The sequence below is a fragment of the Prinia subflava genome, chromosome 8 (genome assembly GCF_021018805.1).
Source record: "Prinia subflava isolate CZ2003 ecotype Zambia chromosome 8, Cam_Psub_1.2, whole genome shotgun sequence".
NCBI lineage: Eukaryota > Metazoa > Chordata > Aves > Passeriformes > Cisticolidae > Prinia > Prinia subflava.
The window spans coordinates 3439947-3461795 of NC_086254.1; the positions used below are offsets into that span (position 1 = coordinate 3439947).

At 56.6% G+C, this 21849-nt stretch overlaps 3 protein-coding genes across 3 annotated transcripts; 1 reads left to right on the forward strand and 2 right to left on the reverse strand.

Moving 5' to 3' along the window:
* Positions 1-811: 811 nt before the first annotated feature.
* Positions 812-7356, reverse strand: VPS37D (VPS37D subunit of ESCRT-I). The gene is made up of 5 exons (XM_063402402.1): positions 6667-7356; positions 2258-2429; positions 1661-1743; positions 1369-1518; positions 812-1287 (listed from the first exon to the last, which is right to left on the reverse strand). Exons 1-5 carry the CDS (start codon positions 7096-7098, stop codon positions 1021-1023), a joined length of 1104 nt encoding a protein of 367 aa, XP_063258472.1. The 5' UTR covers positions 7099-7356; the 3' UTR covers positions 812-1020.
* Positions 7357-14008: 6652 nt separating this feature from the next.
* Positions 14009-16668, forward strand: LOC134554234 (fibrinogen-like protein 1-like protein). Its single transcript, XM_063404717.1, has 3 exons — positions 14009-14012; positions 14862-14981; positions 15917-16668. Exons 1-3 carry the CDS (start codon positions 14009-14011, stop codon positions 16555-16557), a joined length of 765 nt encoding a protein of 254 aa, XP_063260787.1. The 3' UTR covers positions 16558-16668.
* A 1768-nt stretch (positions 16669-18436) lies between these two features.
* Positions 18437-20675, reverse strand: LOC134554240 (fibrinogen-like protein 1-like protein). The gene is made up of 3 exons (XM_063404723.1): positions 20672-20675; positions 19625-19681; positions 18437-19518 (listed from the first exon to the last, which is right to left on the reverse strand). Exons 1-3 carry the CDS (start codon positions 20673-20675, stop codon positions 18890-18892), a joined length of 690 nt encoding a protein of 229 aa, XP_063260793.1. The 3' UTR covers positions 18437-18889.
* Between the last annotated feature and the right edge of the window lie 1174 nt (positions 20676-21849).

The window sequence follows — 21849 nt, forward strand, 5'->3', positions numbered from 1 at the left end:
CAGCTGGAGGAATCAGGCTGTCCCCTGGGGCATGGGGAACACCCTGGACTCACCATCCATTGGGTGACACTAAGGAAAGGAACAGAAGAGCCTGGGATGGAACAGGGTGAGAGCTCAGGCCTCCTGACACTTTTTCCAGTGAGGGCTGGTGGAAAGGGGGAGGAGGATAAGGAATGACAAAGGGCACAGTGGCCCCTGAGGGGGTGAGAAAGGTGGGCCCAAGCACAGGCTGATGTGACCAGTGGCTGCCAAGCTGTGAGCAAACCCAGCTGGCCACGGGGTATAACCTTCCACGGGGTATAACCCTCCATGGGGTGAGGGCTTTGCTGCTGGCACGAGGCATCTCGGCACCTAAAGCCTTCCCCATGTGCAGAGCCAAACTGGCCCCTGGCACCTCTTGAGGTAAACACACTCACGGCAGGCTCTGCAGCCCTTGCAGGAGCTCTCAGCATCCCAGAAGTGATGTCCTGAGCCAAGTGCAAATGGAAGGTCTGAGAGCTCCTCAGGGTGGAGGGTCCTCCGTGGCTGCCAGTCACTTCCAAGCCTGCCAAGTGCTCCTGGTAACCCTCTCCTCCCTGCCTGTCCCATCCTGCTGTTCACAGCCAGAGCCGAAGGGCAGAGCATGGAAAGAGCACACACAGAGCATGGAAAGAGGCTTTATTCAGGAAGCATGTGGCACACCCCGTGCTCCTGTGCCCTTTCCCTGCTATCCCTCCCAGCTAAGCCCACTGACACCCCTACAAGCCACCCACCCCCACCTCCTGTCACATTCCTCTTGCTGTGGATGCAGAGACCTCCCCCCGGCAGCTCCCCAAATGCAGGACCCCCTCCCCGGCCATGGCACCTGCCCCACCCAAGTGCCTCCACCCCTCTGTGAGCACCCACCCGTGCTCCTGCCCCACAGGCCCCGCAGCCCTTTGGAGCTGTGCCTGCACCGCCCCCCACCCCTGACGCTCCCACGGTGTGTCTGCACAGCCCCCTGCAGGCACAGGAGCGGGGACGGGCCCCAGCCCTGCCCCGCTACCGGTGCGGGGGCTCCTGGCTCTGCGGCTGCTGCTGCCCGCGGCCGGGCTGGGGACTGAGCACAGGGATGTGTCCAACGAGGCGCAGGGGAGAGCCCAGGCTGGGGGTTTCGGAGCAGGGAGATGCTGGCTGCTGTCCCAGGGCTGGCAGATGGTGCTTGGGAGGTGCAGTCGGCACGGGAAAGGGCACAACGGCCTCCGAGGGGATGAGGAGGGCAGGCACGAAGCCGTAGGAGAGATCGAAGGCTTTGGGGGCTCCTCCGCTCTGCAACGGGGCAAGGCGGGCTGGTGCCATGCTGGCTGGGGCACCTGGGCACCCCGCAGGGCCCGCAGGGTCCTTGCCCACCTGGTCCTTCTGCAGCCGGTCCTTCTGCAGCAGCTCCTGCAGCTTCTCCAGCTGCGTCCGGCAGACGTGGGAGCGAGTGCGGCTCTGGCAAAAGGACTCCAGAAAGGACTCGAGGGGCAGGTCCTGGGCCAGGAACTGCTTTATCTGTGCCTGTGGGATGGGCAGGGGGACTAGAAGGGGCACCCCTAGACCCTGGAGTCTTCTGCAGGCCCTGGTGTATGGCAGGGCATGCAGAGCATTCCGTGGCCTTGGTAAGGAAGGGACAACAGCACAGGGCTCTCAGCTAACTCACCTCTGACTCTGCTTCAGAGGCATCAAGCTTGGCTTGGAGCTGGCTCAGGGCGCTCTGTGGGCCCCACTTCTCCAGGTAAGCCTCTGTGTGTCAGAAGGGGATGGGGCTGCCTACCTTCCCCTGCATACCCCCACTGCTGGGGTTCCTGTCTTTCACATCCCCAGGCATCAGCTTCCCCCCTCCTGGCACTGAAACGCCCCCAAACACATCTCTGGAGCCACACGCACACCACGGCTTCCATCCCACCCTGGCACAGGTTGCCCAGAGAACCTGTGGATGCCCCATCCTTGTAATTGTTCAGGGCCAGGCTGGACTGGGCTTGGAGCAACCTGGTCGAGTGGAAGGTGTCCCTGCCCATAGCACAGGGTGGAATGTGATGATCTTTAAGGTGCCTTTCAACCCAAATGATTCTGTGATTCTATGACTGCTCCCAGCTAAGGATTTGCTGTGTCACAGGGAGCATCATCCCCCACCACTCCTGATGCTGGCTGAACCATTTCCCTGGGGTAGGTTCAAGGATGCTGAGCCCACCTGGACCCTCATACCCACAGGGGTTGCTGTGGCTGTGCCTCAGCCCGCAGGCTGCACCCCACTCACCCAGCCGCTGCTGCTTGTCCCAACACGCCTCTCGGAGCTCCTGCAGCTCCTGGTACTTGATGGCCAGGGAAGCCTTCCCATCCTCCAGCCGAGGGCGCAGGGACAGATTCACCCTGGCCTGGGTGCAGTTTGAAGCCAAACACGTTTCCCGCTCCAGCTGCAGACTCTGGAACTGTGGGAAGAGGATTGGGAGCCGTGTGTGTCAGCAGTGAGAGAAATGGGCAGAACCAGCCATATCCAGCACCTTGCTGGGCGGGGTCCCTGTCGATCCGGGGGTGAACCCTCTTTTTCTGCACTGTCTCCATCCCTCTGTTTTGCCAGGAAAGGGGGAATGCATCCCGGGGGAATGCAGCGGCTGGAGCACAGCTCAGCGCCGGCTGCCCAGCCCCGCGCGGGGAAAGGGCTCGGCAGAGGACACGGGTGCCACGGAAGGGACACGCACCCTCCCCTCGCTGCGCACACACTCGGGGCCACCAGGGGAAGGTGCTGAAATCGGGCCGGGAGCGATTCCGCAATACCCGCGCCCGTTTCCGCAGCGGAGCCGGGGGCGCGGGGCTCATCGCGGCTGCGGAGAGCGAGCGCAGGCTGGAGGCGGCCGGAGGGCCGGGGCCTCACCGCATCCCGGGGATGCGGGACCAGCGAAAGGCTTTGGTGACCGTGGGTTTGGTGGCCCGAGGCTTCAGCACCGAGAGCCTCGCGCAGCCACGGTCGGGACCCCGAGCGGAGGCTCCCCCGCCCCGCCGGGGGATTCTGCGGCTCCTCCGGAGCCCTCGGGATTCCGGGCATCGAGATAAGGGCAGCGGGAGACGGAGCCGGAGATACCCGGCCCGGCAGTGCGGGTTCCTGGCCCGCGGGCGGCTCCACCTTGCGCACCGGGACGGCCCCGGAGCAGCGAGCGCTGCCCGGCTCGACCGTGCCGGCAGCGGGACAGCGGCCCCGGCCCCCCGCTCCCCCGGCCGTACCTTCCTGCTGAGGCGGGCGGCGCGCTGCAGCCGCGACTCGTCCTGCAGCAGAGCCCGGAGCTGCGCCGTGCTGAGCGCCCCGAGCCGGCCCGGGGAGCCGGGCGGCGCCGCGGGCCGGGACATGGGCCGGGTCCGGGGCTGGGATCGGGACCGGGACCGGGACCCCCGCCCCCGCCGCCGGGAGCCGCGCGCGCCGCCCCGCGCCCGCCGCCCCCGCCGGTCTTAAAGGAGCCGCAGCGGAGCACGGAGCGCTCCGTGTCCGCCCCGCGCCGCCCTGGCAGGGGACACACGCTGCTCCTGCTCCTGCTCCTGCTCCTGCTCCTGCTCCTGCTCCTGCTCCTGCTCCTGCTCCTGCTCCAGCTCCGAGCACCCTGCGCACCCTGCGCCCGCTGTGCGCACAACCCGAACCCGCTGTGCGCACAACCCGAACCCTCTGTGCGCACTCTGCACCCGCTGTGGCCCCCCTGCACCCGCTGTGCCCATCCTGCACCTGCTGCGCGCACAACTCGAACCCTCTGTGCGCATCCTGCACCCGCTGTGCACAACCCGAACCCTTCTGTGACCACTCTGCACCCTCTGTGCGCACCCTGCACCCCGCTGTGCCCATCCTGCTCCCCGCTGTGTGCACAGCCCAAACCCTCTGTGCGCACCCTGCACCCGCTCCGCGCACCCTGCACCCTCAGTGCACGCCTTGCTCCCCGCTATGGGCACCCTGCACCCCTCTCTGCCCTACCCTGCACCCCTCTCTGCCCTACCCTGCACCCCTCTCTGTGCACCCTGCACCCCTCTCTGTGCACCCTGCACCCTCAGTGCGCACCCTGTGCGCCCCGCAGTGCACCCGCAGCCCTCTGTGCGCGTCCCGCTCGCCGCCGTGCGAGCCCCTCCCGCCGCCACCGCGGTCTCACTGTCACTGCCGGAGCCGCCCTGTAACAGCCCGGTGCCCTGTCACCCGCTGGCTCAGGGGAGCTGGGAGCCGTGGGGCACCCCGTCACTGGGCACCCTGTCACTGGGACACCCTGTCTCTGGGACACCCTGTCATTGGGACATCCTGTCACTGGGGCACCCTGTCACTGGGACACCCTGTCTCTGGGACACCCTGTCACTGTGACACCCTGTCACTGGGACATCCTGTCACTGGGACACCCTGTCACTGGGACACCCTGTCATTGGGACATCCTGTCACTGGGGCACCCTGTCACTGGGACATCCTGTCTCTGGGACAACCTGTCACTGGGACAAACTCTCCTCCACACGAGACAAAACTCCTCCACACGAGAACATCTTCTTATAGCCCTACACATAATCCCAATAGCCCTCCTCATCTTAAAGCCAGAGCTAATCTCTGGTATCCCAGTATGCAAGTATGTCACTGGGACAACCTGTCACTGGGACACCCTGTCACTGGGTCACCCTGTCACTGGGTCACCCTGTCACTGGGACACCCTGTCAGTGGGACACCCCGTCACTGGGCACCCTGTCACTGGGACACCCTGGCATTGGGACACCCTCTCATGGCAGGTCTGTGTTGTCCCCATCATCCCCTGAGGAAGGCTGCCCCACTGGGACCAGGAACTGCTGCCACAGGGTCACCAAATGTTTGCAGGGATTCAGAAACCGAAAAGAAAAATTCCAGGACCCCTCTAACAGCCACGTCTCCTTGCTCTACCAGCTTCTGAGCCTGGCACAGCAGAGCTGCTCTTCCAGCCAACACAAATCCCTCCTGGAGCTGCTCCGTGGATCCCCTCCCCGTGCTGTGGTGCTCATTCCAAGGCAGGCACAGGCTGGAGGCCCCTCCAGTCCTTCATGCTCTGCTCTGGGGGCTCAGTGCCTGATGCTGGAGGCTCTCAGTGGGCCAAGTTCAGCCCTGAGAGACGCTTCCAGCAGGAGCAGCCCTGAGCTCCCTTTTTCCTCAGATATCCCCAGGTGCAGGTGCCCCCACTCTGCAGTGCTGAGCAGAGTCATTCCTGGAGCAGAGTCAGGCCCTTTCTGTCTGGACTATCCCCACTGCTCATTTCTCTCAACATTTTCTAATTTCTCAAACCTCTCTGGATGGCTCCCAGTGCCTCTTGCTGGGGGGCCAGGGATAGGTTTTCCCTGAGTCACTGGTCCTGGAAGTGAAACTCGTGGCTGTTACAGTGCTGCTGCAGGGTTTGTGAATACCAAAGTGCTTCTCTGACACTCTGTCCAAGCAGCACTGGAACAATCATGGGGCAACAGAGCTGGGGACCCTGTCCTGCACCTTCACAGCATTAGCTCTGTCTGATCTTTTCCTGGAGAAGGCTCATAATCTAATCCATCAGAAACTTGGATATGGTGGTCCCATTCCTGAAGTTAGGTCTGTCCTCATTAGTATCTCCTAATTCAAGTGGAGAAATCTTCATTTCTAACACCTAGCCTGCTTCTCCTTTGCTTCCATTTAAGTTCATTGCTCCATGATCACAGTGGACAGATCCACTGATGGCTTTGAGATCCTGTTTCTGCAGGAGCAAAGCCTGGCAGTACAGACAGCCAGGCAGCACAGAACACATCCTGACAGGTTCAGCCTCCTAGCAGGAGTGGGACCTTGGCACCAGGACACTGCCTCAGCCCCTGACTGAGCGTGGTGATGATGCAGGGTCAGTTCTCCCCCGTGCCAGGTCCCTTCTGAACACCCCTGTGCAGATCACAGGGCCTTCATTCATCAGTGTAACTGGGTTTAATTTTCTTACATCCAAAAGAAACACTCCAGTCTCTCTCTCTCTCCAGGCTGAGTAACCAGCTTTAGTGGAAGGTGTCCCTACCCATGACAGGGGTCTGGAATGAGATGGGTTTTAAGGTCTCTTCCAACCCAAACCAGGCTCTGATTCTGTGATAAGCCTCAAGACTCCAGTCCTGGCCCCTGGCATGGGATTTCTTGGGTCTCAGGGGGGAAGATCAGAGGTACAGAACAGATGTCATTACTGAAGAGTGAGCTCAAGCAAGCATGTTTATTGGATGCTTTATCAAACACTGCAGAGAGGCTCAGAGTACATGGAAATTTGGGGCATGCAGCTTTTTTGCTTTCTGTGAGTTCTCTCTGATACAACTCCAGGGCCGTGTGTCTTCCTCCTACTGAGAAGGTACATGTGGAATCCACAGATTTCAAAGTTTTTTTTTTTTAATTCTTGATTATGAACACAATAACAAGGAATCATTGGCAAGCACAGGGGAATGGAGCTGAGCAGAGGGGATCCTGCAATTGGAGTGGGGGATTGTAAAATGGCATTCCATTAAAGCCCTGCTACCCTTGTGCTCCTCACTCTGCCCCAGAGAGGCTCACACCCTTCGGCCACACAGAGCGTCCGCTGTGGACAGCAGGAGGAAGCAGCACTAACAATACGAAGCCGGTCTAATGAGGATGAGAGAGGATTTGCAGTTCCCCTTGCACAGGTTGCCCCATGTCATGCCTCCCTTGTAATTGAGCCTCACCGAGTAACACGACGAGTACCACCACCCGCCCTCGTAGCTGTAGGCACAGTTCTTACTGTAGGTGTCCTGGTCCCGGTCCTTGGTGGAGAATTTCATGTTGTCGTGCATGCTGTTGGGGTTGTCCGAGGTCATGGCATCCCCGGCCGTGCCGTTGTAGGAGCCCAGCCGCAGGCGGTAGCCCTGGGACTCGTCCTCCACGCTGAACAGGTTGTAGTCTGCGAAGCTGAGGCCGTCTGCCGAGTCCTGGATGACAAACCTCACCTGGTACACCTTCTGCTTGGCGATCTGGTGGATGTACTCGGTGCCCAGCCAGTACTCGGTGCGCACGTTGCCGAAGCCGAACTTGTAGGTGCTCCAGGACTCTGCCCAGGTGACCGGGGTGTCCCTCTGGTTCCTCTGGATGACGGTCCAGCCGCCGTGGGTGACGTTCATCTCGCAGTACACCACGAGGTGGTGCAGCCCCTTGGGCTGGATGATGTACACGCCGCTGTGGCTCCCGCGGGGGATCTCGCTGCAGTCCTTGGGCCAGCCCGGGGCTGGAAAGGGGAGCTGGTTGTTAAATCTCCCTAAAAGTGGGGTGTGGGCCCGATTTTCTGAGACCTGAGAATTACTGGTTTTCCCAAGTTTTCAGCAGTTTCTCCTTTCTCAGGCTGCTTTGTGTAAACACTCTTTCTTCCTGTAACATTTGTGGGTAAACAATATTCCTTTCCCATAACAACCTCTCTCCCAGGTGTTGTGTTACTTAACCAATGGAGAGAGGTGTCCAGCCTGTGGACCAATGCATGTATTTTTAGCACAGCAGGCTATAAAAAGATGGAAAGGAATTGCAATAAAGTTTTAAGCCTTCTGATGTTTTCTACCTGCTGGAGTCAAGCACTCTTATTTCATGTCTAATTGCCACAGTGGGGTATTTCTTTTGTGTCTACATCCTTTCTCTCACACATTCCTAGGCTGTATTCCTGCCATGCCCTCAAGGGAGTAAATCAAAATCTTGACATTCAGTGTAAGAGTTGAGCTTCACATCTTCCTAAGACTGGATCCAAACTGATGGGGACACATTGAAAATGTCTGGTGAGACCAAGGCAGTCACCCAATGTTGCTATAGACACAAACAAAAGAGGAAAGACTCCAAATATTTCAGAAGGCAAAAGGCATAAAAAAGCCTTTAATTGTCTAATTTTATGAGGTGCCCCAATACAGACTTAACAAGATTGCTGAACAGGACTGACACCTCCCCATCCCATTGGTTAAACTAGAGAAACAGCCAAAATGTTTTTCTCTGAGAATAAGAAAGGCAAAACACCCCCTGCAGAAAGATTGTTTTGGGAAAGGAGAGTTGTTTTGCCAAGATTGTTTTGGGAAGAAGCTTTCCTAAGAAACTTTTCTCTTGGGAAAGGAGTTAGCAGCTACCAGCAGGCTAAAATCTCTCAGGCCCAAAAATATCAGGCCCACAACCCAAGGACCCTCATGCAGGGTGGGTTCAGTCTCAGTGTTTTGTCTGTGTCATGCAGGTGATTTATCACCACAGACAAATGCAAATCTGGGGGACAAAGTCACTCGCTGGTACAGCACAGAGGTTTAGCTCCTTGCCCCAGAGAGAGAGTGATCATGACATCCATACCTCTAATAATTAAATCAGCCCTTGGGATCCCAACAGGGCAAAGCCATTGTTGTTCTCTAGGCTTACCCAAGCAGCTCTTTAGAGACTTCCTGACTTGTTGGATTTGGTTATGGCCTTTCCATGCTCCAGAGTGTCTGCTCCTCATTCAACAAACAGCTGAATGTACCTGCACACTGCTGGGAAGGGATGCTCCACCCCCAGTACCTCTGTCACCAGCTGTCCCCACCCAGGTAGGACCAGTCTTTGGCCTTATGGGCTAATGATGACCCAGCCAGTTCAGTAACCCTGACAGACCCAGTCTTCCCATCAACTGTGTAGTGAAAACAGAACAGTGACTAATCAGCCCTTCCCAGTAATGAACCCCTTCCAGTTTGGACCTTTATCAGGAAAACTCCCCATGCAAAAGCTCCTCATCGAGTCCTGAGCCCAGGACACAGCTGGCGGCAGAGCCCCCTGAGGTTGTGAGCTGTGACCCCTCTGCAGCCCCTCAGAAAACCCACACACTCCTGGAGGAGCCAGTGCAGGTGTAGGACACAGGGGAGCTGTCTGAGGGCTCTTGGTTCCCCCAGTGAAGGTGAAAGCCCCGGGCAGTGCAGACTCACCGTGGCTGGCGGGCGCGTGGTGCGCGATGTCTCTGGCCTGCCGCACGTGTCCCTCACCATCACCTGAATTAACACAGGACACAGCAGTGAGCTGAGGGCTCCCTTGAATTCAGTTCTCCCCTGACCTTGTGTTTTCCAGAGAAGGGAACTGCTCTCCATGTCCTCAAAACACACTGTGTGCATCTTTAACCCTTCTTCTCCAAGGAAGAGCACATGGCCCACAAGACTCTGGGCTTGGTCTTGCTGCCAGTGAGGCCAAATTGTCCTTTCTGCTGGGATCCTGTGAGCTCTGAGCTTTGGGCTATTCTGTCCCTTATGGACAGAGGAACTTCATGCCATGCGGGACATGAGACAGGCAACAAGCAGAGAGGGATCCTAAGGGTACTCTTGTTCCAGTAAGACACCCTCAGATTATTATTTAGCCCTTCCTTGGTGTGCCAGAGGAGTGGGCAGGCTGCTGAGGATTTGTAGGTTTTAACTGATCAGGACCTTGTCTGCCTGTCCCTGTTGCAGGGCCATACTCACCCAGCTGGGAGGGCTCTGGGGGAGCATTCATGATGTCATCCATCGTGCCATTGAGGAGGTACAAGTTTCTTATGTCAACATCAGGAAAAGATGCTGCCAGGGCCAGCAGGCAGCTCAAAAGCAGGAGACAAAGGCACTGAGTAGCTGAAATGGGAAGAGATTGGAAGAAAGAGATCATAACTCTTCTGTTGGAAAGCCACTCATCCCATTCAGAGTAAAACAGGAAAATAAAACCGTGTAGAGTTCCCTCCGAGCCATGAGCCCCACGAGTTCATTCAGATGAGCTGCCATACACACATTAGCAGGAGTCATTAGTGGTGGCACCTGCTGTAGTGGTATTTGAGAACAAAGAAGTACCAAAACCTTGTCCAAACCCAAAGTATCCATAATCAGAAATCCCTATAAAACTCAAGAGTAGACGTAACAATCAGGGTGGACACAGAGGGAGGAATCCCCTCCTGCCCCGCTGCCACCCTGCTCCCATGGCACATTCCTGTGGGTTGAACTGGGAGTGCCCTGGGGCTGTGGGCAGTGAGACCCTGGGTGGGAACAAGCCCCAGGCAGGGCCCTGTGTGTGCAAGGAGCACGACAAGGACAGGCAGCACACATCCTCAGGAGTCAGAGTGGCTCTGGGGTAAATGGTGCCCTTTCTGTGGTTTTGTGGCTACAAGATTTCCACGTGTGGACAGCTGGTCTGATCTGCTCTGGCTCAGAGCACTAGGAAAAACCAGCATGTTTTTTGCAGTATTCAGCCTAAGTAAAATAGCAGAAAGTTTGTCATGATTTCTAAAGAGTGGGACATTGTGGAGATGCCTGCCCATGGGGAATTCTGTTCCTGATGAGACACATCCAGCTCACCTGGCAGGGTACCAATGTGAACCCGTCACTGTTCAAAACCACGCAGAGCCAACACCCATTGCATCTCCCAGGGGTACCTGGGTTTGGCACCCTTCTCTGGGATGCCTGAGAAGGAAAATGATCGTGGATGCCAGCCTGGAAGCACTGTGTGGAATTGCAGCCATCCTAGAGACAAGCACCCCTTCCTGGGAATGCTCAGAGATGTCCCAACCATTCATACTGGTTACAGTTTTACAGCAAACACACTTTTAAACACCCTCCAGTCCAATTGATGCACTTCTCAGTTCCTACATAACATTTGGTGTGCTGATATACTTGTGTTTAGGGACACATTTAAAGACATTTTTCCTTGAGGCCCCCAGGGAAGAAATGCTCCCCCCACTGCCAGCCCTTCCCCTGGGGCTGGGCATGAGAAGTCTGCACAGGAAGGAGATGCAGGAGGAGCATCAGCCTCTTGTGGGTGTTCTGCTGGGGACAGCAATGTGCTTTTAAGCATCTGACCTCCAAATCTGGCTACCTGTTCAGTATCACACATTCAGCAGGAAAATCTAAAAAATCCCTTTTCTAGTCTAGAGTATTTTACACTTTCCTTGGAGAACTGAAAATTGCAAAGAGTGGTAAATACAAAAGTTGTAAAATGGTCTATGTGGCACTCCAGGGCTAAACTGGTGCAACCTGGAAACAGCAGAGCCTGCAAGCTCCTGCCCCAGCCCCCAGCCCAGGGCAGAGCAGGCACAGAGAAGGCAATGGGCTCAGCACCAGGATATCCAGGGGGTGGGGAGGACAGACCCCACAGCAGACAAAGTGCTGGGGTACCCTGTGACCTGCAGCCACTCACAGAGGTGCCATCCCATCCCATCCCATCCCATCCCCTCCCCTCCAGCCAGCCCTGCACTCACCCATGCTGTCTCTCTGGGCACCCTGTGGAGCACAAGGCTGGGTGGTTTTGGCCAGGCTGGAGGGGTGTCCAGCCTGAAAGTTATAGGGTTGGGCAGGTGAGGGGGTGGAGGCATGAGACCCAAACCTGGGCACTTGTCATCTGGTTGGCAGCAGGACCAGTGGCTTAGGGCTTATTTGCTCTTCACCATCAAGTGATCAGTCCTTGGACAAGCCCATGTGTCACACAGGTGAAGAGCTTTCTTCAGAGGCAAAGCAAATAATTTGGTGCCAAAAAGCAAATGCCTTAAAATAACCATAATTCCCTGTGCAGTGTTTCCCCAGGGAATGACGTTCGTGGGGCATCTCCACAGAGCTCAACTGGTAAGTAAACACCCAGATGAGTTTCACCTCCTGGATGGAAATCAAACATCAGGCGTAAATCACTCTCTTCAGAGCTGGCATTGAGCAAAAGAGCCCCTGGGAACCCCAGAGACCCTTCAGGGAAGAGGTACTCCAGTGTTCCTGGGAAACTGTGCCCTGAACTTCAGAAAGTCCCACTCCAGTGCCTCCTGACACCCCTGCCCTGCCCCTGCCATGATGCCCCTTGTGCAACAGGCACCGTGGTGGCCCTTGCAGCAATCACAAGGGAGTTCTGGGCACCATGAAGTGCCTCTGATGTAAAATGGTCTCACTTCAAGCCCCTCTTGCTCCAGGAGTGCTTGCACCATGGATTTCTGCAGCAAATCCAGACCTCCCTGTGCCCAGGGATGGATGCCTGCAGTGTTCTGAGGGCTCCTGGAGCCCAGCAGCCACCCTGGGCTGGGCAGGCAGCGATTTTTGTCACACACTGTGTCCTTGCAGTTTTGTCACCTGGTCATGGACACTGCTGTGCCTGTGCAAGGACAGGCAGTGACCCTCAGCAGGGCTTCTCCAGCAGCTTCCAGACAGCTTTGACAGGAGGCTGTGGCCCATGTGAAGGTTGGGATGAGCAAAGCAGGCAGGGGAAAGGTCACAGAAAGGATTTCTCCAAACCCCAGCTCTATCCTGGGCCCCAGCTCCTGTTCAGTGTAGTTCATAAAAATCCAGTACTGGCCCCACATAGCCAGCCCAGCTGGGGGGATTTGCCCTTTCAGGGTTAACAGCTCTCATGGCCCTCGTGCCTGGTGGCCTGTCCCACCCAGGACCTTCCCCTGGGCCTGTGAGATCACAACCTCAGCCCCAGACCTCCAGTCCTCACCTGAGCCACCCTGGGAGTACAGTGGGGGACTCCAGTCCCCTCTCAGTCCACTTTTTCTGGAAGGATTTCAGACTTACTCTGTGGATAGTTTATTTCTTGGATGGACTGCTCCCATCCCTGCCTTGGCATGTTTCCAGCCCTGCCCTCTGCCCTGTGTCCCTTCATCAGGGATCCTGGATGCAGCTGACTGCCTCACACAGAGCCCACACTCAGCCCTTTCCACCCTGCTTGGACCTGGCAGGACAGACATCTCTCCACCTGGCAGGACAGACATCTCCTCCTCAGCTCCCCCTTGGCTCCCAACCTCTCACCAGTCTATCAGAGGTGACACTGAAGGGTTCTGATGGAACTTGATCATAGAATCATGGAATTATTAATGTTGGAAAATACCTCTATGATCTTTTAATCCAACTGTCAACCCAGCATCGCTGTGTTCACCAACAAACCATGTCCTCAAGTGTCACACCCACATGTTTTTTGAACGTTTCCAGGGATGGTGACTCTACTGCTGCCCTAGCCAGGCTGTTCAGAGCTTGACAACCTCTTCCACGAAGAAATTTTTTTAACGTCTAATCTAAAACTTCCCTGGTGCAACTCGAGGCTATTTTCTCTCGTCCTGTCAATCCAGGAATCCCTTGCCAGGGAGCCATTACCTTGGAGAGGTCTGGGTGCCACTGTTCAGGGCCTGCATGTGGCACTGCTTGATTTCCAAATGATGGAAAGCTTGGTGGGAAGCTCAGCTTGACCCTGGATTGCTGTGAACAACAGGTGTGAAACTGTGTCACAAATAAAATGTCTGATGAGAAACCAACACAGAAGAAGAAGGTAAAAGGGCCACATAGTTATCTCCTTAAATTTGACTTGAAAATATTATGGAGCTTCCCAGACCCCCTGGCAGGAAAACACCCCTCCCAAAGCATTTGTCTGGAGAGTGTTTTGATTCAAAAGATAGACAAACTCCTGGTCAACATTTCTGGGACTGAAGGTGGATCTGCAGGGACTCACCAGGCCCATGACAGGGATCAGGAAGGAGAGTGGCAAAGGGACCCCTAGAGTCCTGTTTGTTACCTGGAGCCCTTGCCCAGAGCATGCAGACTGGGGTGCCAGGGGACACTGTGGCTGTGGGACACTGGCTCCAGCCCAGTGAGAGATCCCAAGACCTGCCAGTGGAGAGTGAGTGAGCAGCACTTCTCTTGAGGGCCTGTCCTCAGCTTCCCACAGTAGTGCTTGGGACTGGTCACACAGAGCTCTCCTCCTCTGCCAGTTTCTGTGTATCCTTAAAAAGCCGGGTCTCTCCACTTTGCTTTGATCCCAGCTCTCCAGCCTGTGCTCCAAGTGTGCAATTCACATGTAGTGTTTATGTAGGGGCGGTCAGTGACTGAAACTCCTCAGATGGAGGGCGTTATTCTGTACCTCTCTGCCTGGAAGGACATGTGTCCCTCCCCTCAGCTGTGCTGTCATGGGATGTGGAAACTGCTCGAGTCACGATCTGCAAGTGCCTCCTCGTGGCTCTACAGATGCTGAGTGTGACCACACGTGGGTGTGTGCAGTGCCTATAAAGCCAGAGGGACAGCGCGGTGTGGAGCGTGCACCGCTGGGATCCCGCGCTCTGCTCTCGGCATGGGTGAGTTTCCTGCTCAGTGCACCCCACCCCGGGGTGGTGCTGGGCTCAGACCTCACGGGGTGAGTATGCAAAGGCACCGAGGATGATGAGCAGGACAGCAGCTGTGAATTCCCCTGGGAGCAGGAGGGGTGCCAGAGCAAAGCACCGGCACCAAACACACGTGCTCGGTGCCAGCCTGTGCCTGCCCCAGGCTGCCTGTGCCACGCTTTATCTCAGAGCTGGCATACAGATGCACAGGACTATGTGAGCCTTCTGTCAGCTTTGGGGATTCTCTACAAATCCACTTCCCACAGGAGAGAACTGGGCTTGCTCCACCTAGAGAAGGGCAGGCACAGAAGGGGTCCCATTGCTGACAGCAGCCATCCTATGGCAGGACACAGAGAACATGGATTTTTCAGGGAGGTCCTTGATGGTGAGATGAGAAGCAATGGATTTAAGGTGGAACATGGAAATTCAATTTAGAAATAAAGCTTTGCTTTAACATGAGCTTAAACCGTGGGACAGGTGCCCAGAGAGAGGCTGTGGGATTTCTTTCCTTAGAGGTGCTCAAGACTTGACCAGACAAGGACTTCCAAAGTCCTGTCAAGGGAGGTTAATGAGGAGACCTAAGCTTCACCCTGGTCCTTTCCCTACTTGACCAAAGCACGTGGCATGTGTGGGTGCTCAGGAATCCTGCCCCAGGCATGGTGGCATCTCCCCCAGGAGCTGAGTGAGCACAGGGGGGAGGGAGGTGCTGTTGGTCAGCACACAGGGTTTGGGCTTGTATCCCTGTGTGGGCCAGGAAATTTCCTCCTGTCTGCTTGGCAGCAGTGCAGCAGGACCCGTGGTGATGGGCACCTTCCTCCGCAGGGCTCCAGGCTGGGACACCCTGGCTGCAGCAGGCCCTGGTCCTGGTGCCCGCCGTGGTGGTGATGCTCCTCCTCGGCGCCAGCGCGGGCCCGGCCGCGCCCACCGCCAGCTCCAGGAGCGGTGAGTGCTGGAGGGGTTGAGGGGGCACAGGCTGGGCAGAGCAGGGATCTCAGGCCTGCTCTGGGCTAGGGAAGGAGAGCAAACCCCCAAAGGGATGCACAGCACAGGAAATCTTCATGCACAGCATGCACACGGCTTTTACAGCCTGACCCTGGCCAGGTCACCTTCAACCCCTTGGGGGGTCCATGCTGGAACTGACAGATTTTTGGCAAAACACCCCAGCTTGGAAGGATTGCTGTGCCATGTTCGTGAGGCTCAGTTCTAGGAGAGACCCTCCCAGCTATCTGGCTTTTTGTTTAGCTCTTGTTGGATGAGGAACATCCCCGTCCTCCCTTTAAGGGAGGATTACAGCACCTGCAAGACCCCAGAGTTCCATGGGTTGAATTGGAATAACCCACAGCAAATTGTCTCCCATCAGACACAGACCAAGAAAAACAAATTAGATGGCAAATTAGTTTGGCTAAGATCATGAGAGATCAGGTAAATGATAACAAGCTGGGAGAAGAAACCCCTGAAAGACCAAGGCAGAACTAAGCCAGGAAAAACATACATTTTTGTTATATATCCTCATCCAATGGAGCATTTTGGATACTTCTGGTCCCTGTAAGAGCTGGAGCTCAATATATCAAAGGTACATGGGCCAGACATACTTTGAGGACATCACTGGCAATCCTGGAGATTTTTTCACCCTTCTTTCCTTGGCAAGATGCATTAGAAGGCTTTAAATGAAACAGTAAATCACGAGAAATAGGTTCCAAAGCTCTTAGAGAGGCCACTGGCTCAGACACCTTCAGGTTCCCTGAGGATGAGCCAGTGGAAAACCCACAGGCAGAGCTTTTTGTCCTGAGCCCTCACTAATCTTCAGAAGTTCCTTGCAGTCCTGATAGACTCACGGACCTTCTCTCTCCCCCCACACCCCGTGCTTGCTGCTGCAGCCTCGGGGTTCCCCCCCGACTGCAGCCGCCTCCGCAAGGGCAGCGCCAGCGGCGTGTACGTCATCCAGCCGGCGCGGTCGCCGCCGCGCGTGGTCTGGTGCGACATGGACACCGAGGGCAAGGGCTGGACCGTGGTGCAGAGGAACTCCCACGACACCGAGCTCAACTGGAAGCAGTCCTGGACCACCTACAAGTACGGCTTTGGGAACGTGCACAGCGATTACTGGATGGGCACCGAGTACCTGCACCTGCTGACGCAGCAGGGCACCTACAAGGTGCGCTTCGTGGTGAGGGACAAGGGCAACGTCACCCACTTCGCCGAGTACGACATCTTCAGGGTGGAGGACGAGGCCAGCGGGTACCCGCTGCGCCTGGGCCGGCACTCCGGCGACGGGGATGACTACCTGACCCTCTACCACCCCAAGAAGGGCGGCATTCACGACAACATGAAGTTCAGCACGGTGGACAAGGACCAGGACCAGTACAGCGGGAACTGCGCCAAGAGCTACGGGGGGTGGTGGTACAACAGGTGCCAGAACGTCCTGCTCAACGCCAAAAACTACATTGTCTGGCCTGGATTCTGTGATAGCGGTGACTGCGCATCCTCCCTCATCCTGGTCAAGCCCACAGACGTGTGTTGACCGTGCCCAGCCCCCCGGGAGTGGAGGGTGCCACTGTCCCCAGCTCAGTGCCCCGTTCCCATGCTGGTCCCAGTGCACATCCTGCTCTGCCCACTGCTCCTGTTCCCTCACCAGCCGAAACACAGCAGCTCTGGGGCTCAGGAGCCATGGCCCGGAGCGCTGGGCACACGGGCAGCTTTGTCCAGTGCCATGATGCTGGCTGGCACTGGGGCACTGGTTTGGGGTGGGTGCACCCGCTCCCGTCCTGGGGAGGGGGACACGGTGCCGGGTCCCTTCCCCTGCCATTGGTGAACCCTGCTTTGCCCAGGCCCCGCTCCCTCCCTGGGCCCCGCACACCCCACAGCTCTGCTACCCACGGTGGGAGGAATCAGCTGCAATAAACCCTGGAGCCAGACTGTGCTGCCTCATGTCTAGCTGCACACACGTGTGGGGGGATCACTCTGTCCAGTCTTCAGGGTGGCAGACTTGGGGGAAAGTGTGTTAGGCAATATTCCCTTCAATGGCTCGTTCCAGCCACTCCACTGTGGCTGTAAGGCTGCAATGAGCCAAGAGAGCCAGCAAAGCCCTGATCCTGCAAAACCCCCACTCACAGTTTGCCCTTGTTCATGGCTGGGTGGTTGCTCTGTGCTGGGAAAGAGAAGAAACAACATCCTGGAGTGTGGAGAGGGCAGTGGGCTCCCTGAGGGTGTGAGTGATGTGGGTAGGTCAGTCCCACCCCTCCCTGCTGCAGACAGGGAATGTGCCTGTGAATGTGCCTGTGAAGTCCCTTGAGATGCAGGGAAGTTTGAACTTGGGGCTTGAAGGAGCCCACAGCTCCTCTCCTCACTCTGTGGAAGGAAAGCTGAGCTCAAGGAAGGTTTGTGGCTGGGAATGCTGAACAACCCGGGGCTCTGGAGCCAGGGTCTGTGACCAAGGTCCCAGGGCACCCTGCAGAGCTGTGGCAGTGCATTGTTCCTGAGCAGCTACTGAGCTCTCAAGGAGCATTCTTTGGAGCCTTGGAGGCACCTGCAGGTGGGCAGGACTGCTTCATGGGAAAATGGAGATATGAGGGTGCTGCTGGCTGAGAAAGGCTTCCCAGCTGGAGCTGACTTGAGAGTAGCACTTCTGGACTAAGAGATATGTCTGCTGGTTTACAAAGGCATTGGTGCACCAGCCTGGATGCACAACCTGGCAGAAGGGGAGAGGCTGGACAAAGGCTTGGAGCTCCTGGTAAACTGCATTCCACCCAGCACTCAGCCTTGAGTGATGCTGAGCTGCATTCCTGGGCCTCTGTTGGAAAGAGAATTGTTGCACTCGATGGTCCTTGTGGGCCCCTTCCAACTCAGAATACTGTGTGAATACTCACACAGAGTTATCACCACCCTGGAGCACTTCCATATGGACCCAAGTTGATCCAGAACCTTACAATTCTGGGATTGCTGCCATGTCAGGCTCTCTCAGCTCTCACACCAGCCCAGACAGACCAAGCACATGATGCTGTGTGGCCCTGCAGTACTGTTGTACTTTTGCACTGCTGTTCCTTTCCACTCTCCCAGTTCCCTCCCAGCATCCACGAGGTTAATGAGGCAGGATGACACTGGCCTGGCTTTCCAGGTCATGGCTGGCAGGGTTGGACTGACCTGATGCTTCCCTCTAATCCTCTGCTTGCTGTTGGCTGTGTGATGCTACATTCCCTTTTTGGAAGGTCCCCACCTTGGAATGCAGCCCTCTTCTTTAAGTGGAAGTTTTGTCTCTAATTCCTCACTTAAGTTCTATGAAAAATTTTCCTTTGAAACCTTTTTCTTCCTGCACCAGAAGCCTCAGGTGTGTTTCTGGCAGGAAGCGGGCAGCAGTTGCAAGGAGTTCCCAAATAAATGAAGGACACTGTGCAGGTCTGAAAGTGATTTTATTCTGCAGGATGAACACAGGCTGCAGCAGGGATGTGTTGTGGACATGCCCTGGGCTCAGTATAGCTTAGGTTAGGTTAGCTGGTGATGATGGATATTTTTCTGCTGGAAGCATCTGTACCCACAAAGCAAAAAGAACATAAGACCATGCTGATCAGGAGGGGTTTAGGTTTCTGAGCACAGAGTTCTCTCCAGAAGGAACATGCTTGGATACTGCAGCATTTATAAAGATGCATTCTAATAATATTCCCCTCCCAAACCTACCACAGGTGAATGACCAGAGACAGAGCCAGGAGCTTTGCTACTTTTCAGGACAGGAGGAAAACAAAGCAGTTCTTGATACAGAGGAACAAGCCTATTCACCCCCAAGGCCTCATCATCAAACAGAGCCCAGCGGGGCACTGGCCTGGCCATATGCCACGTGTGGACAGCAGGGGGAAGGAGCTCTAGTGATGTGGAGCTGGTTTGATGAGGATGGCCGAGGCTCTGCAGTTCCCCTTGCACAGGCTGCCCCACGTCAGGGCCCCCCTGACGTTGAGCTGCACGGAGTAACACGCCGAGTACCACCACCCGCCCCCCGAGCGCGAGGCACAGTTCCCTCTGTAGGTGTCCTGATCCCGATCCTTCGTGGAGAACTTCATGTTGTTGTGCACTTTCCTGGGGTTGTCTGAATCCATGGCATCCTCTGCTGTCCCCGAGTGTGCCCCCAGCCGCAGCCGGTAGCCCTGGGACTCGTCGTCCAGGCTGAACAGGTTGTAGTCTGCGAACCTCATGTTGTTTGCAGCGTCCCAGATGACAAACCTGACCTGGTAGAGCTTCTGCCTGGCGATCTGGTGGATGTACTCGGTGCCCAGCCAGAACTCGGTGTGCACGTTGCCAAAGCCGTGCTTGTAGGTGCTCCAGGACTCGGCCCAGGAGATGTCAGTGTCGTGCCGGTTCCTCTGGAGGACGGTCCAGCCCCCGCCCGCCCCGCTCATCTCGCAGGGCACCGTGATGGGGTGCAGCCCCACGGGCTGGATGATGTACACACCACTGGGGCTGCCAGCTGGAACCTCGCTACAGTCCCTGGGCCAAGCTGTGCCAGGGCAGAGGGGGACAGAAGAAAAGCCTGGGCATCAGGACAGGACCTTGGGCAGGAGGGAGATTCATCTGGCCAGAGCACAGGGGGATCACCAGCTCACCCAGCCCACAGAGGTCTGGAGGTGAGAGGGGGTTGGCCTCAACCCTCTGTTCCTTTTCTGTGTGGAGGACCAAAAGGAATCAGCCCCATTGAAAGGCCCCAGACTGGCTGAGGTGTGCTGATACCAGTCCAAGAGACTGAATATGGGCACACCAGTGGGCTCCTTTGGGTCTCCTGAAAAAGGGGTTGTGCCCCTACAGCAGAGTACTGCTGGGAGGAAGGTGAAGAGGACCTAGCCCCTGCCTGTGACTACGGGAATGGGGGAGAATGATCCCTTCAAGCACAGAGCCACCCTTCCCAGCCTGCACAGTGCACACACACACACACACACACACAGAGCACTGCTGGGCACACCTCCAACATCCCCCATCCTGGAGCAGAGCAGGGCTGGGGCAGTGCACGGTCCTGCCCTACCCAGAGCTGGCAGAATATGTGCACACAACACCAGATACCCACAGGATGCTACCTACTGGTTCTCTTCAGAACACTCGATGATGTGTTGGAGGGAGATTTCTTGAAGGTGTTGAGGGTTTGCACAGAATGGCCTGGCACAGCCAAGATGAGCAGGGAAGCAAGAAGCAGAAGACACTGAGCTGGTGGAAAGGGACAAGAAGAAAAGAAGAAATGTGACTGTCTCTCCCACAGCACCAGCACTGCAGTTAACAGAAGCCTGTGAGGTGCAGGAGGGCACTGAGCATGTAGGGCAGCATCAGGCTCCCTGCAAGCTGCAAAGCTTGCCAAAAGGGCAGACAACCTGCTCTTTCCTTGATCTGCTGTGGACAGATCAAACATGGGGTAGTTTTGGGCAGAGCAAAGTACCCAACGCTTTCACCCCTGGTCCCTGGAGCAGGGGCCTGGCTGGGGTGAGCCAGAAGACAGGGCATGAGCAGCTGGTGCTCAGAGAGGTGGCAAGTGCCCCTAAAGAGCATCGGTGCCACTGCTCCCCATCAGTGTGCAAGAACCAAAGCCTCTCCCTCTTGCTGAGCTGCCCTACCTCTGCCCTCCCCACTGCTGGCAAGGGGTGCCCCCTGCCCAGCCCTGTACTCACCCATTGCTGCTGTGGAGATGCCCTCTGGAGCGCAGAGCTCTGCAGTGGCACACTAGATTTGTAGTGCCCTCTGCACTGGGCGGGCTGGGTGGGTCCTACCCCCTTGGCTGCTGGAAGTGATCAGGTTGGTTTCCTTTGTGCCTGCAGAAAACACCAGCAGAGGTGGAGGTGCCTGTGGTTGTGGATTGCAAGGAAAATAATTCCCCTGCCAGCAGGAATCCTTGGAATGGTCTCTTCTGCGAGTGCTTGGTGACTTGGATGGAATTTCCCCTGGGAACAGCACATCTGAGAGCTCTGAAGAGTGCTGCTCAGTAAACTCTTGAATGCCATGGCCAGGTGGAGAGCAAACACAGGTCTGTCCCTGCCTCCCACTGCTGCAGCTGGTGCTGCCAGGTCAAGGGGCTCTTGTTTAATCTGCTCCAGCCCAGCCTGGCGTTGGATGGGGCAGCAGAGCAGCCCCAGGATCCCCAGGGAGGTGAGCTGCTGTGGGGCAGTGTTCGAAGCAGCTGCTGTGGGGCAGTGTTTGAAGCAGCTGCCGTGGGGCAGTGTTTGAAGCAGCTGCTGTGGGGCAGTGTTAGAAGCAGCTGCTGTGTTCTGGGGTATGTGACACATGCAGAGGGTCGTGCTGGAGGGGTCTGCACCTGGGGGAGCAGGAGAGGTCTTGACTCCCCAGTGGGACACAGTTCTAACCTGAAAGAAAGCAGCTGAAGGGCCTGATGAAAGGTTTGTGCAAGGCAGGTGAGACAGCTGTGGCCTCTGGGCACTGGGTTTGGGAGAGTGGCCATGCAGGATGAGAGGAAAGCACGTGTCTGCCCAGGAGTGGGGTGAAAACAGTGGATGGAGGGCAGCAACGGGGATCTGAGCATGTAGAGAGGGGATCTAAGCATGCATGGAGGAAAAACAGAGGGGACTGAGCCTGCAGAGGAGCAGTGAAAGATATCATAGTGGAACCCACAGGAACTGAGCACCCACAGAAGGGACAGTGGGGTCTGAGCATCGATGTAGGTCAGCAGAGGGAATCTGAGGGCACTGCTGTGAAACAGAGGGATGTGGGCTTGCCCAGGGGAGAAAAGTCAGCACTAAAGAGATGCTGAAAGGACCAAAGGAGATGGTCCTTTGGTTCTTTCAGCAAAGGACCATCAGAGGGAAATGGAGGGCACAAGAGTGTACAAGGGGAT